Source organism: Nomascus leucogenys, chromosome 24 (assembly GCF_006542625.1).
Source record: "Nomascus leucogenys isolate Asia chromosome 24, Asia_NLE_v1, whole genome shotgun sequence".
Lineage (NCBI taxonomy): Eukaryota > Metazoa > Chordata > Mammalia > Primates > Hylobatidae > Nomascus > Nomascus leucogenys.
The window spans coordinates 2,387,097-2,402,745 of record NC_044404.1 but is presented as its reverse complement, the minus strand read 5'-3'; the positions used below and the strand labels follow the sequence as shown (position 1 = coordinate 2,402,745).

The 15,649-nt window shown below is 61.3% G+C and overlaps 1 protein-coding gene across 5 annotated transcripts; it reads right to left on the bottom strand.

Annotated features, from left to right (window-relative positions):
* Positions 1-134: 134 nt before the first annotated feature.
* Positions 135-15,519, bottom strand: SCNN1D (sodium channel epithelial 1 delta subunit). 5 transcript variants are annotated; one of them, XM_030805261.1, is made up of 14 exons: positions 15,014-15,519; positions 7,033-7,145; positions 3,981-4,333; positions 3,278-3,485; positions 2,899-3,089; positions 2,601-2,689; positions 2,362-2,525; positions 2,161-2,259; positions 1,788-1,905; positions 1,622-1,700; positions 1,482-1,539; positions 1,223-1,281; positions 1,040-1,115; positions 527-926 (listed from the first exon to the last, which is right to left on the bottom strand). In XM_030805261.1, the coding sequence occupies exons 1-14, from the start codon at positions 15,315-15,317 to the stop codon at positions 570-572; spliced, it is 2,268 nt and encodes a 755-aa protein (XP_030661121.1). In that variant the 5' UTR covers positions 15,318-15,519; the 3' UTR covers positions 527-569. The 5 variants fall into 5 exon arrangements, 4 of the variants coding, with proteins under 4 accessions (XP_030661120.1, XP_030661122.1, XP_030661123.1 ...); XM_030805260.1 differs by having other exon boundaries at positions 135-926; positions 2,362-2,689; XM_030805262.1 differs by lacking the exon at positions 2,161-2,259 and having other exon boundaries at positions 135-926.
* Between the last annotated feature and the right edge of the window lie 130 nt (positions 15,520-15,649).

The window sequence follows — 15,649 nt, the reverse complement described above, 5'->3', positions numbered from 1 at the left end:
CGGTGAGGCTAGGCTGGGGCTGGTCCTGTCTCGGGCCCTGCGTTCAGGGAGGCGCCCGGTGCAGTCAGTCAGGGTTTCAGCTCACCGGGCATGGGGTGGCTGGAGGGGCGCACAGGCACACACTGGCCACCAGGTGGAGTCAACAGCTTTATTTCAGAGCAGCCCAAGTGTGTCCGTGGGGCCCGCCTTGCCTTCTGCCTCCCTGCAGCTGAGGTGGCTAGGCTTGACACACGTACACAGGTGCATCAGACGTGTAGACATGCACAGACAGACACAGGGAGCACGGGCACATCACAGCGTGTCAGCACGTCCAGCTGCACTTGTGTGCACGCGGGAACCCCCCTCCGCCCTGGGCCTCCTTGAGACCCACCCCAGGGTGGTTGACCAGAGGCGCCGACATGCCTGGTGCCTGCCTCTCCATGGCCGCGTGTGCTGCTTCCTGGGCCGCTGGATGATCTGGGAAGGCCCTGCAGCCGCTGGTCTGGCCCACCCTGGGCCGCTGGGGAGCCTGCTGCTGCCACAGCTCCAAGGACCAGGCCAAGAGATCGCACAGCCCTGGCAGGTCTGGTTCAGGTGTCCAGAGTTTCAAGGGGCTGGGTCCCAGCCCAACTCTCTTCAGTTGAGACTCTCGCCAGAACCCCTGGAAGCATCATCCGTGGGAGATGAGGTCTGCTGGGCCCCGGGTGGTCTGACGTCCCACCTGCAGGCGTGGGCATCTGACTGGCCTCTGGCTTGATGGTGGACGCCCCTGAGGCAGGGCTGGCTCTGGGCCAGGAGAACCACGCCCTGTGGAGCCGGCGGCCACCTAGCAGCAGGGTGAGGGCAGAAGCGTCGAGCAGCAGCTCCAGGAGCTCCAGGAGGGAGAGGACGGAGGCCCCAAACCACAGGCTGCAGAGGCTGCCCATGGCCGAGAGCAGCTGCGGCACCTGCAGGTGGGGTGGGGGCATGAGGGGCGGTCCCAGGCCCCTGTGCCCCTTCTGTGCAGGGCCAGCCACTGGCGCTGCCCCCACCCTAGCCCAGGCAGGGGGCCGAGGCTCACCGAATACACGGGCGCCTCCTCCACTGAGCGGTAGTTGAGCTCCTGGTAGACAATGTTGACTTTGGCCAGGTTGCTCCTGGGGCAGGATAGAGGCATGAGGGCGTTGGCCCAGACCTTCATGATGGGGAGGGGGCTTTGAGGGGAGAGGGGCTGGGCCTCTCTGGAGGGTGAGGGTGCACCCACCTCTGTCTGTGGCTCTGACGCGGCAGTCCCTGTTCACCTAGCGCAGCCAGAGTCCAGCCCTGCACACGGAAGGTTTGCTGTGGCCACAGCTCCCCCATGTCCCCGGCCATCCCGGGTACCACGGGTGGATGTGGGGGCAGGGACCATGGGGCATAGGCTGGGTCAGCCCCGGCCCTGCCCTTGTCTTGGGTGGGCTCTGTGGGACCTGTGGGGTCTGCCTGGCTGTCCACACCCCCACCCCACCACTTTGGGGACTCACAGCTGACTTGGCGGAAGGCCACGTGGAGGTCCCAGTGGAGAGCTTGAATGCAGACTCCCTGGAAGAGACAGCCGGGTGTCACCTGCCATGCTACCTGGGGCAATGATCCCTGGCCCCGACCCCAACACCCCCCATCTCACCTGCAGGGCCTGGGGCAGCGGGAGGTACAGGGGAGCCGGTGGGTCTCCAGGTCCTGGTAGAGGCGGTAGAAGCAGTGTCCTTGGGGAGGGGTCAGAGGCATGCGTGAGGCTCACCGTGACCCCCTGCTCATGGCTGGCAGAGTGGGAGGCAGTGAGCAGGACTCACCCCAGGCAGGGTGCCGGGCAGAGCTGCAGTACTCAGCCCCCGCCGGCAGAGGGTGGAGGTAGTAGCCACAGGAGCAGGTCTCCACCATCAGCTGCTGGAAGCAGGACACCAGGCAGGCCTGGGGACACAGGGGATGAGCAGGAACATGGGATGGAGCGGAGACCCAGGGGACAGAGCGGGGACACGGGGGACGGAGCAGAGACACGAGATGGAGCAGAGACACGGGGGATGGAGCAGAGACACGGGATGGAGCGGGGACACGGGGGACAGAGTGGGGGCCTCCACGGGGACTGCCCCGTTCCCAGGCCCTCTAGTACTCTCCCAGACCCCTCCCCCATTCCCCCCCCCGCAGCCCCTGCCAGCCCAGCCTCACCTGCCTGGTGTAGGAGGTGTTGTATAGCAGCTCCACCTCCACGCCTTCCCTGCCTGCCGTGCAGTGGCCGTAGGGGCTCCCGAGCCGGTGCACCTCATCCTGGGAGGGGACGCTTCAGTTCCATGGGCCCTGTCCCCACCCCCCAAAGCCCAGGCTGGGCAGGAGGCCCGGGCCGGAGGTTTGCTGCAGAGGCCAGCTCACCTCTCGGATGCTGATGGTGGCCTCCGTCCCTGGCCGGATACTGAAGCTGTGGTGCCCCAGGAAGGGCGTGTGGTTACGGCCGTGAACCATGACCTTGATGCCGGCCCGCGTGGACAGCAGAGGGAGGTGAGGCTGCTGCTCAACCCTGAGGACCAGGCCGACTCCTGGGAGGCCAAGGGCTGGTGTGAGGCCACCTGACCTGTCCCCTGCCCCCGCACCGGCCAGGGGCTGGCACTCACCGTGGGTGATGCCGGGGCGCTGAGCTGTCCAGATGCCATCGACCGTGTAGCAGCTGCCATAGGTGGGGTGGTGGAAGGTCCGGAACTGTCTGGAATGAGAAACCAAGCTCAGACCTTGAATGTCGGCCACCCGTGCCCGTCACACTGGCCTGAGGGGCCATGGCCTGCCCTGTCTCTGCGGAAGGTTCCTCCTGGCCAGCCTTGGGTGGCTCCCAGCATTCAGCCAGAGGTACCCCAGGGGTGTGGCCATGCTCTGCGGGGTGGGACAGAAGGAGTGGCCCCTGCCTGCCACACTCACCGCGCCTGGCAGTCTGTGCCATCGTAACTGCAGGAGAGGACGAAGTGGTCGTCCTGGCTCCCGTGGCTGTCCTCCCACGCCGCAGGCAGCAGGGCCAGGATATCCACATAGTGGAAGTGGTACCAGTCCTGGACAGCTGCCACGCCTGACGCGTAGCTGCGGTAAAAGCAGTCGCCGCCCGTGCTGTTGCACTGGGAGAGGGGAGGGGGGGTCAGGTCTGTGGCCACAGCCCGGGCCCCGCTCCCCACTTGAGGCCCTGGCGGCCGCAGCCCCACACCAGCAGCCCGAGGTCGTGCTCCCCACTCGAGGTACCAGCAGCGCAGGGCCGTGCTCCCTACTTGAGGCCCTGGCGGCCGCAGGCCCCGGCTGGGACACTCACCAGTCTGAACCCCACTCTGACCCGGCTGCCTGAGTGGCTCAGCCTCTGCAGACGGATCTCCTGGTCCAGGTGGAAGTGGGGCTCGCGGCGGGGGACAGGGGCAGAGAGGGCGGCTCTGCCTTTGCTGAAGTTGACACTGTACAGGGCCTCAATGTTCTCTCTGGCAAACTCGTCCAGCAGCTCCAGATGGCGGAGGACCGGACTCGGCCTGGGAAGCGGGGCCCTGGAGTCAGAGTTGCCGGCCCGGGGCCTCGCACACACTGGCCCCAGCATCCCAGTGTGTGCTGTCGGGACAGCAGCCCCTCCCCCACTCAGGACGCCCAGTGGGGTGAGCTGGACCCAGAGCTGGAGTTGGAGGCCGTGGCTGCCGGTGAGGTCGGCCCCGGAGCCCGGCCCACTCACACCCCCTCCCACCTTCCCTCCTTCTGGAGAGCCTCGCCCTCCCCCACCTCTCCTTCCAGGCTCCCAAGTGCCTGGGTGACCCTCCAGGGTGGCACTGACCACACCGAACCCCCTCCTCGGTGGTCCGAGAGGTCCCGGCTGGGCATCGAGGTTTGGGGAGGTCACAGTGACCAGGAGGGTGGCACTGACCACACCGGGCCCCCTCCTCGGCTACAGGGGCCAGTGGGGCTTTGGTTAGAGACGGTCACAGGGGCGAGGAGCTGGGGCGGCCGCCCCTCCCACCGACAGCCCCGGCCCTCACCGGCGTGGGTTCCCGTCACACAGGGTGACCAGCGGGAGCAGCTTGCGCTCTGAGTGCACAGAGACAGCCATGAGGACCGGGCGGTGCCAGTGACGCTCAAAGAGGAGCCCCAGCTGCCAGCAGAGCGCGACCAGGGCTCCCAGGGACAACAGCCCCCAGGACGTCGTCTTGAGGCGGTTCCCACGGGAGCAGACCAGGTGGATGGCGCCGTGGATGGTGGCGTTGGTGCAGAAGAAGGTGATCAGCTCCCGGAACGAGGCGGGCAGCTCCACCAGCCCCTCCTGGTGCCCCTCCTTGGGCGGCTGCGGTGGCGCTGATGGTGGCCCCGGCCTGGGGGGCGTCTGGGCTGCAGCCTGCGTGCAAAGAGCGGCCTCAGCAGGGCCCAGCCTGCACCCACTCAGGCCTCCCCACCCTGGGCCTGTCGTGTCCCTCAGCCACCAGTGCCCCGCCCTACCTGCTCGGTGGTTCGGACAAGCCCCTCCCAGGGTGCTCTGACACTGCACCCTTCTCCCCGGATACACCCATCCCTGGCACGTCTCAGTGTAGCCTTGGAGCTGAGTTTGAGTTTGGGCTGCTGGGGCAGCAGGACTCAGAGAACGGGGTGCTCAGGCCCTGCCTGGCCCTGTTTGCAGGCAGGGTTGTGCTGAGTGGGTCTGTGCTGCCGCCCCTCCAGGTGGCAGGGCCTCTGGGGAGCCACAGGCCCAGGTGATCTGCCCAAAAGGCAAGTACTGTAGCATGTCCATGGGCCCCACGTGGGGTCTGGGGCCCTGGGGAAGACTTGCCCTTCTTGCCTCTGATGGCTGCACCCACCCCAGCCCCCAGTGTGACCTGCTGAAGACTGACTGTGCCAGGCCCATCCAGCCAACTCCAGGAAGCGTCTAGCCTAGACACTGCTCAGGTCTGTGGCTCAGGGTGGCCCCACTGAGCTGAGTGCCAGGGCCAGCTGCGGAGACACAAGGGCCCCAGTAAGCCCAGCCACTGCCTTCCCCGTCCTGCGCTGGAGGCTCTGGGGTCCTGGGACAGGCCTAGCTCTGGTCCGTGAGGCTGTCCCGCTGCCCAAGCCTGCTCCAAGGTACTCTGGGGAGGTGTTAGAGCGAGCCAGAAGCTTCAGGGCCTGGGGACACCAGGTGGGGATGGCTCCCCTCGGGTGTGTGGGCCGCACAGGCCTCCAGGCAGCTTGGCCAGGAGCTCCACCACCGGGCACATGGCTCTGCTCACGCTGCGTCCCCATGGCCGTCTGAGCAGGGAGGCTAAGAGGCTCAGAAGGGTCTTTCTGACTCCAGTCCCCACTCCTCATCTCCACCTGGCGCATAGACAGGGCAGCGCCATCCCCCCTAGTGGGGGCTGCCAGGCCAGCAGAAGTGGGAGCTCTGGGGTCTGGAGGGCCAGTCAAGGCCTCCAGGGCTTCTGAGATGAGGCAGGGCCTGGACCCCTGGTCAGAGAGGAGCCAGACCCCACCCTGCATGTGCACGTGCGTGTGTGCGAGACAGGACTACACTGGCCTCTCCACCCCGTCTGGCTCTGCGCTGTGCCAGGTGGCCAACACATGTTCACATGTGGGTAACCCATGAGATGCGCAGTGCCTGGACAGGCAGTGTCTGCAGTGTTCTCCCAGGGTCTGTCCAGCACACACTATGCACCCCCAATGGTCCAGCACACACTGTGCACCCCCAATGGTCCAGCACACACTGTGCACCCCCGATGGTCCAGCACACACTGTGCACTCCCGATGGTCCAGCACACACTCTGTACCCCCGATGGTCCAGCACACACTGTGCACCCCCGATGGTCCGGCACACACTCTGTACCCCCGATGGTCCAGCACACACTGTGCACCCCCGATGGTCCGGCACACACTCTGTACCCCCGATGGTCCGCACACACTGTGCACCCCGATGGTCCGCACACACTCTGACCCCCGATGGTCCGCACACACTGTGCACCCCCGATGGTCCGCACACACTGTGCACCCCCGATGGTCCGCACACACTCTGTACCCCCGATGGTCCGCACACACTGTGCACCCCCGATGGTCCGCACACACTCTGTACCCCGATGGTCCGCACACACTGTGCACCCCCGATGGTCCAGCACACACTCTGTACCCCCGATGGTCCAGCACACACTCTGTACCCCCGATGGTCCAGCACACACTGTGCACCCCCGATGGTCCAGCACACACTGTGCACCCCCGATGGTCCAGCACACACTGTGCACCCCCGATGGTCCAGCACACACTCTGTACCCCGATGGTCCAGCACACACTGTGCACCCCCGATGGTCCAGCACACACTGTGCACCCCCGATGGTCCAGCACACACTGTGCACCCCCATGGTCCAGCACACACTGTGCACCCCCAATGGTCCAGCACACACTGTGCACCCCCATGGTCCAGCACACACTGTGCACCCCCAATGGTCCAGCACACACTCTGTACCCCCCAGTGGTCCAGCACACACTGTGCACCCCCAATGGTCCAGCACACACTCTGTACCCCCCAGTGGTCCAGCACACACTGTGCACCCCCAATGGTCCAGCACACACTCTGTACCCCCAATGGTCCAGCACACACCTGTACCCCAATGGTCCAGCACACACTCTGTACCCCCCAGTGGTCCAGCACACACTGTGCACCCCCAATGGTCCAGCACACACTCTGTACCCCCAATGGTCCAGCACACACTCTGTACCCCCAATGGTCCAGCACACACTCTGTACCCCCAATGGTCCAGCACACACTATGTACCCACAATGGGACACAGCCCTCTTCAGGATAAAGAGGCACTCAGGGATGACCTGCCCCATCGTCACGATGCAATCCTGTTCCTGATGGCACACGGGGCCAGGCATGGGAAGGAGACCCCCCAACCCAGCCCCTGGTACCTCAAGGCGGGAGCCCCCCGGCCAACCCCACCCCCCAACCCCTACCCCCCACCCCAGCCCCCCCACAGTACCTCGAGGCAGGGCCCCCCCACCCCAACCCCCACCTTGGTACCTTGAGGCAGGGCCCCCCCACCCCAACCCCCTCACTCAACCCCCCCCCCACGGTACCTGGAGGTGGGAGCCCCCCCGTGTGGCTGCTTCCATTCTCCCGTCCATGCTTCGGTGCTCAGCCATTGCCGGGGCAGCCGGCAGCTCTGAAGCAGGATGGAGCCTGTGGCCTCCTATTTAAAACAGGCCGGCTGGGCGTGGGGCCATGCTGCAGGCGAGGGAGGGCCCAGCCAGAGCAACCACACCTGCCCCGACCCAAAAGGGGAATTCCTGGGGGACAGAGATGCCCATCCCTTTGCAGGCGAACCTTTCCCATCCTGAGCCCTGCAGGGGAGGCCTGGGGTCCTGACCCTGGTTGAGAGTAAGGGGCTGCAGCCTCTGGAGGGAAGGCGAGGGCAGTGTTGGGCTGAGACCTCCTCGGAAGCCCCATTTTTCTTTTTTTGAGATGGAGTCTCACTCTCGTTGCCCAGGTTGGAGGGCAATGGCGCGATCTCGGCTCACGGCAACTTCCACCTCCCGAGTTGAAGCAATTTTCCTGCTTCATCCTCCTGAGTAGCTGGGATTACAGGCACCCGCCACCATGCCAGACTAATTTTGTATTTTTAGTAGAGATGGGGTTTCTCCATGCTGGTCAGGCTGGTCTCAAACTCCCAACCTCAGGTGATCCGCCCGCCTCAGCCTCCCAAAGTGCTGGGATTACAGGCGTGAGCCACCGTGCCTGGCCCAGAAGCCCCATGTTTCTCTGCCAGCTCCTGGAACTCAGATCCAGGGCCGTCGTGGGCTCCCAGCACTCCCTCCCTTCCCTGCCTGCTCTCCTCCTGCAGCTCTGACCACAGGAGTGTGTGGCTGACAGACACTGGGTGGGGACCTCAGCTCCCAGATCCAGTGTCTGTCAGGACCAGCCGCCCAGCCATTGGGACAGGTGCTAATGTGGGAACACCAAGGGCCCGGGTGTGGAGACGGCACCTGCTCCCCTGAGTGGGCACAGGGGCTTGCCCTCCTTGCTGGACACTATAGCCGCCACCAGCCACACCACACACTAAGATGACGCGTCACACACTAAGACGATGGGTCACACAGTAAGGGCGCAGCACACTTTCAGTCCACACCCACACCACACACACCAAGATGCTGGTACACGTGAAAATGACTCACGACCACCAGGCGCGGTGGCTCATGCCTGTAATCCCAGCACTTTGGGAGGCCGAGGCGGGCGGATCACAAGGTCAGGAGTTTGAGACCATCCTGCCTAACACGGTGAAACCCCGTCTCTACTAAAAATGCAAAAAAATTAGCCAGGCGTGGTGGCATGCGCCTGTAGTCCCAGCTACTCGGGAGGCTGAGGCAGGAGAATGGCGTGAACCCGGGAGGCAGAGCTTGCAGTGAGCCGAGATCGCGCCACTGCACTCCAGCCTGGGCGACAGAGTGAGACTCGGTCTCAAAAAAAAAAAAGAAAGTGATTCACGACACACTAAGACCCCACACACACTAAGACCACACACACGCTAAGACCACACACAAATGCTAATACCTCACACATGCTAAGACCTCACACACGCTAAGACCACACATGCTAAGACCTCACACATGCTAATACCTCACACATGCTAAGACCACACACAAATGCTAATACCTCACACACGCTAAGACCTCACACATGCTAAGACCATACATGCTAAGACCTCACACACGCTAAGGCCACACACACGCTAAGACCACACACACGCTAAGACCACACACACGCTAAGACCTCACACACGCTAAGGCCACACACACGCTAAGACCACACATGCTAAGACCACACATGCTAAGACCACACACACGCTAAGACCTCACACATGCTAAGACCACACACACGCTAAGACCACACATGCTAAGACCTCACACACGCTAAGACCACACACACAAAGACCTCACACACGCTAAGACCTCACACTAAGACCTCACACACGCTAAGACCTCACACACGCTAAGACCACACACAGGCTAAGCTCCAGCCTGGGCTACAGAGCAAGACTCCATCTCAAAAAAAAAAACAAAAACAAACCTTCATCTCAACAACCCCGTATTGTAACCAGACATTCCCTTCTACTGATAGTAACTCTTTTTTTTTTTTTTTTTTTTTTGAGACGGAATCTTGCTCTGTCGCCCACGCTGGAGTGCAGTGGCGTGATCTCGGCTCACTGCGCACTAAGACCACATACACGCTAAGACCACATGCTACTGTCAGGGTCCAAATCACAGTCTCCCAGGCTGGCGTCTTCAGCCCCAGTGTGGTTGTGTGTGGAAGGCAGGTGTCCCTGTCCCCGAGGACTGCCCCATCCCTGTCTACTGTAGGACCCTAGATATCCAGGTGGCCTCACCGTCCCAAATGACCAGACCCAGCCGGGCCCAGGTTGGAAGGGTAGGCTCTGTGTTCCTGACATCCTGCCCCAAGTGGTGCTGGGTCCCTGGGCTTGGCTGGGGGAGCCCAGCCCCACAGGGTCCAGCAGCAGAGCGATGGCTCTGAGGAGGGTGAGGTCACCTGCCTGCCGGCTCTAGAAGGAAGCAGCTGCCACCGGTGACGTCCCGGAGAGGGAAGCATGCTGGAGTCACCCAGGCCTGTGCGAATCACAGCTTTGTCACTGGCTGTGTGGCCTTCCTGAGTTACTCAACCTCTCTGAGCTGATTTCCTCGAGTGCCAGATGGGGCTGGGGCTCCTCTCCAGGCTTGCAGCAGGGGGCTTGCTGATGTCATGGAGACCCCACAGGTCAGCGGCAGGGCCCCCAGACACAGCACAGGCCTGGGGCTTCTCCCCCACCACATCTGGGCAGCTTTGTCCGTGGCCCGCACCTGCCAAGGAGACAGGGCACACATGGCCCGGGGGGATACTTGGCAGCTGGGGACAAGGTCCTAGGTGCTTGCCAGAGATTGTGGCTGGAAGCAGCCTGCGCCTCCCTGTGTCCCCAGGAGTGGCCTGGCAGAGAGCCTGGCCTTGGTGCAGGGTGCAGAGAGAGAAAGAGCCCAGGTCTGGCCAGTGGGGCCCGGTCCAGCCAAAGGGCAGCTTGCAGGAGCAAGGCCCCTGGCTTCCTGTGGGACGGGGGAGCCCTGGCCGGGGGCAGGGCACACCTTCGATGACCCATGCCCTGCAGGGCCTGAGTCCGAGCACATCTCGGCTGGATCACGCAGCGCCAGGCTCCACCCCCCTCCCCTCCCCCTGGGGAAGGCCTTGAAGGGCTGAGGTGCAGTCACCTGTCCCACACCCCTGTATCAGGCCAGAGAGGAGGCAGAGCGGGTGGCCACAGAGCACGTGTCCAGCACTGGTGAAGCCAGATGGTCCTCCCCCTCTTCTGGGCCATCCCCTCGCTGGCCCGGTGCAGGGGGTGGGGTGGGGCGAACCCAGTTCCTGGCATGTGGAGGTCCTGTGGTCACTGCACCATGACCAAGTGAGCCTGAATGAGAGAAGGGATGGGCAGGCATCCCTGGTTCCCTTTGGCCCCATGCCTCTGCTCTCTCCCAGGAAAGACAGCCAGGCCCCATTTACCGAACATGGCTGTGAGTTCACCTCCTTGGGCCGCTGAGGTGGCCGGGCCACAGGTAATGAGGGAGCAGTGTTGTCTTCCGTGACAGCAGTGCCCTGGAGATGGCAGGTGCCTGGCATCTGTGGGACCCCGGCCGGGACCTCTTACCCCAGAGCCCCGTTTCCTCCCCTGGGGTGAGCGTCCCCCACTCAGAGTCACTCTGAGTCAGCCCTGGGAGGGTTCTGGTGCAATAGACAGGCAGCCCAAGGTCGGGATTCCTGTGGGTATGGGCAGGCCAGGGGTGGCCTGGGGTCCCTCTGGGGTCCTGCACCCAGGCAGGTGAACAGCCTCCCAGGCAGAGCCCCCTTGGCCCTGGGCATCAACTGCACTGTCCGGTGGAGCCTCCACAGAATAGGCACTAAGGTGGCACCAAGGTGCCCCCGGCTTCTGGCCTGGGTGGGTGCTGAGGGTGGGAGTATGGAGCTTGGGGTCTGGCCGGTGTCCCCCGCTGGGAGGAGTGAGGTGTGTGTGCGTTGCCTTCTAGGTTCCCTCATAAACCAAAAATAAAATGATAAGCCCTGAACTGTCTGAATGGACCCCTGGTCTTAGCCACGGGCGTTCCAAAGTTAACCTGAAAAACTAGCTCAGCTGTGATGGGAAGGGGGTCGGACACACCTCATGCCTCTTCCCTGTTGGAATTCAGGCACAGCTGACCAGCATCAGCATCACCTCAGGCCTTGAGTCTGATAAGAAGCATTTATAATTGATTCTCTGAGGCCTGTGACCTGGTGGCTTCATCTGCGATAAAACCTTCATCTCTGCCGGGCGCGGTGGCTCACGCCTGTAATCCTAGCACTTTGGGAGGCCGAGGCGGGTGGATCATGAGGTCAGAAGATCGAGACCATCCTGGTTAACACAGTGAAACCCCGTTTCTACTAAAAGTACAAAAAATGAGCCGGGCGTGGTGGCGGGCGCCTGTAGTCCCAGCTACTCGGGAGGCTGAGGCAGGAGAATGGCCTGAACCCAGGAGGCAGAGCTTGCAGTGAGCCGAGATTGTGCCACTGTACTCCAGCCTGGGCTACAGAGCAAGACTCCATCTCAAAAAAAAAAAAAAAAAACCCCAAAAAAACCTTCATCTCCACAACCCGATATTGTAACCAGATATTCCCTTCTACTGATAATAACTTTTTTTTTTTTTTTTTTTTGAGATGGAGTCTCGCTCTGTCGCCCAGGCTGGAGTGCAGTGGCATAATCTCGGCTCACTGCAGGCTCCGCCCCCTGGGGTTCACACCATTCTCCTGCCTCAGTCTCCCGAGGTGGCTCACACCTGTAATCCCAGAATTTTGGGAGGCCGAGGCAGGTAGATCACCTGAGATCAGGAATTTGAGACCAGCCTGGCCAACATGGCAAAACCCCATCTCTACTGAAAAATACAAAAATTAGCCAGGTGTGGTAGCGCATGCCTGTAGTCCCACCTACTTGGGAAGCTGAGACAGGAGAATCACTTGAACCTGGGAGCGGGAGGTTGCAGTGAGCTGAGATCAAGCCATTGCACTCCAGCTTGGGCAACAGAGTGAGACTCCATCTAAAAAAAAAAATTATAGGAAAACGTTCTTTCTACAAAAATTCTTATTAAAAGGTAAATTATTTTGTCTAATTCAAAGCTTATTTAAAGTTTATGTATAAAACGAGGTAAAAAGAACAAGGAAATACAAGAGACCAAGGAAAGTTATAGATATAAAGAGGTCTTTTTGTTAAGTAAGGTTAAAAGAAAAATAATTTTATATGAGAATCTTGTATGGTAAAGTTTTGTCCTTAAATAAATGACTGGTTGTTTAAAAAAAGGGATGTTCAGGACAAACTAGAAAGTCCACATGTTGTGAATGGTCTGTGTGAGTTGCAATACATTTGGTAAAAAAGGAATTTATAAAAATGTTACATGATAGATCGGGTGCGGTGGCTCATGCCTGCAATCCCAACACTTTGGGAGGCCGAGGAGGGCGGATCACTCGAGGTCAGGAGTTCGAGACCAGCCTGGCCAACATGGTGAAACCCTGTCTCTACAAAAATATAAAAATTAGCCAGGCGTGGTGGTGCATGCCTGTAGTTCCAGCTGCTCAGGGGGCTGAGGCAGGAGACTCAGTGGAACCTGGGAGGCGGAGGTTGCAGTGAGCCAAGATCATGCCACTGTACTCCAGCCTGGGGGACACAGCGAGACTCCATCTTTAAAAAAAAAAATTGTTTTAAGGGGTAATGAATGCCGGTCCATGTCCATTCCTATCTGGCCTAGAAAATTTAATGGGCTGTAAATCTTTTAACTGTAAGTCCCTGGGTCATAGGGAGTCCCACTGAGGGACAGGATTGACTGAGGGTGGGCAGCCACACCAGCCCAGCAATGCTATGAGACACAATGAAGATTTGGTAGCCATTGATGTTGCCTCTGGCAAATCTTGGCCAGAAGGGGGTGAATGTAAACCAAAAATTAAATTCTAAGGCCCCCCAGCCATCCGAATGGACCCTTTCCCTCAGCCAAGGGCGTTCCAGTGTTAACCTGGAAACTTGCTCAGACCATGGCGGGAAGGGGTCGTGGGTCATGCCTCCTCCCTTTTGGAATTCAGGAAAAGCCGACTAGCATTAACATCAACACAGGCCTTAAGTCTGATAGGAAACATTTACAATCTATTCACTCTGAAGCCGGCGACCTGAGGCTTCAGCTGCGTGGAAAACCACAACCCCTTACTGCAACCCAGACGTTCCTTTCTATTGAGAATAACTCTTCCAACCACTGTCAATCAGAATCATTTTGAATCCACCTATAACATAGAGGTCTCCCCACACCACCCCACTTATCCTGCTCTTTCAGATTGAACCCATGTAAATAAATCATGTCTCCCTAAAATGTATAAAAGCAAGCTGTGCCACAAGCACCTTGGGCACCTCCCGAGATGTCATGGGCGTGTCATTAACCTTGGCAAAACAAACTTTCTTTTTTTTTTTTTTGAGATGGAGTCTCGCTTTATCGCCCAGGCTGGAGTGCAGTGGCGCAATCTCGGCTCACTGCAAGGTCCGCCTCCCGGGTTCACGCCATTCTCCTGCCTCAGCCTCTCCGAGTAGCTGGGACTACAGGCGCCCGCCACCACGCCTGGCTAATTTTTTGCATTTTTAGTAGAGACGGGGTTTCACCGTGGTCTCGATCTCCTGACCTTGTGATCCGCCCGCCTCGGCCTCCCAAAGTGCTGGGATTACAAGCGTGAGCCACCACGACCGGCCTGGCAAAACAAACCTTCTAAAGGGACTGAGATCTTCCACAGTTTGCACCCTCCAGGCTGGGTTCTCTGTCCCTCAAGCCCCCTCTGGCCAGACAGTCCCTGCTGTTCAGAGGCAACCAAGGCTTTCTGGTCCGACCCCGGGGGCTGGAGGAGGTGGGGGCAGGAGGTGGTAACTGGGTTGGGGGATGTTTTCTTGGTTGCCAAAGCAGAGGGTGCCCCCCGCTCCCCAAGATGCTGAGGGTGGTCCCTGTTGTCCTATTCCTGAAGCTGCCAGAGGAAGTCCCTCTGGAGGGCCGGCCCACAGCAGAAGGGCTGCTCCTGCCCTCGGAGGGCAATCTCAGGGTTGAGAAGGTTACAGCCACCATCCACCACCAACCTAGCTGCTTGTGCTGATCCCGATGGCTAAGGCCATCGGCTCTATGGCTAGAGGCCTGGGCAGCCTGTGTCCTGCTTACCAGAAGACCACAGATGCATGTGGGTGGGGTCGTGGGGTCTTGGCAAGGCGTGCTGGCCACACCTGTCGGGGCACCTTCTCCCTGGGGTGTGACTCAGCCATGTTCCTGAGCAGGGGCCTCTGAGCTGGGCCTCGCTGCAGCCTTCCCATCTGCAGGGCCCCCACAGGTGTGCTCTCATCGCACACTACTGAGGGACAAACAAGGCAGGGCGGGCCTCCATCTGCCGCAGGCCACAGCCGTGAGTGTGCATGCGAGTGGACCTGCTGGTGCCTGTATCTGCGGCCGGTGTGGCTTCCCTTACATAACTTTCCATGCTGTAAAAACAGCTCGGCCTGCCCTGCATGGGAACGGCAGAGGCCTGAGAGGAGGCAGAGGAAAGAGGCTGGATGCTGAGATGTTTTCCGAAGGTGGAGCCGGTGACGGCAGTAATGGAGGCAGGCTGGATTCCCACGGGCTGAGGCTGTGTGGACACTCCTCCTGGCTTCTGCCCCAGGGCCTGCGGTAGCGTCTCAGACCCACCAAGGTGTCCCAGAGGGGCAGAGTCAGGGCTGAGCATGGACACAGCCTGCCCTCTGCCCGTAGCCACAGCGGGACCGACCCTCAATGTTCAGCCACCTTGCTGACCTGTGGCTGTACCTGAGAGGCAGTCAGGGTTGGGGCAAAGGAGAGGGCCACAGGCAGCCAGGTGGCGAGTTCCACCTCCCGATTCCCCACCAGGGTACCACCCTCAGCTCCCCGCTGTCCTCAGGTGCCTCTCAGGGAGGCGGTGGGCTGTGCGCCTGCCCCCAGCGTCCCACCTCAGCGCCCCGCCACCTACCGCTCCCTCCCAATGTGTCTGGGGTCAGAGAGAGGTGGAGAGGACGCAGCGCCCCGCGCTTTCTGCAGTCTGTCCAAGGGGATGTCAGGGGCATCCCGGGGCTGGGCAGGCCCCTGCAGGGGGATGGTGCTGGGGCGGGGGCGTCCTGGGGCTGGGAGGGCTCCTGCAGGGGAGGGTGCAGGGGTGCAGACGTGGGTTGCAAAGCGATCCCACGCGTGTCACTCTCGGGTCCCTGAACGAGAGAGCTCTGAGCTCCCTGGAGCCCAACCCTCCGCCGAGTCTCCAGGGGCCCGGGACGCTCCATGCCCGGGCCGCGCTGCACCTCCCCTAAAGGCCGGGCGGGGCGTGGGAGCGGAGGACGAGGCCGGAGCCCGGAGCCGGGAGTCGGGAGGGTCGGGGTCCTTTCTCCACTGGGGTCGCCCTCAGCCGGACCTGCCGCCCTGGGCCGTGGCCCATGGGGAGCGAAGCGCGCGGCTTCGGGGTCCGGGGCTCTCGCGCCCACTAACGGTGCCCGGAGCCGCCCGCCAGTGCGCAAGCGCCGCTCCTCCCGCCAATCCCCCGGGGTCGGCGGCGAGAGAGAGTCGTGGGCGTGGTCCGCCAGGCTGCCTAGAGCAGCCCGCCCCCCTCCCTCCCCTC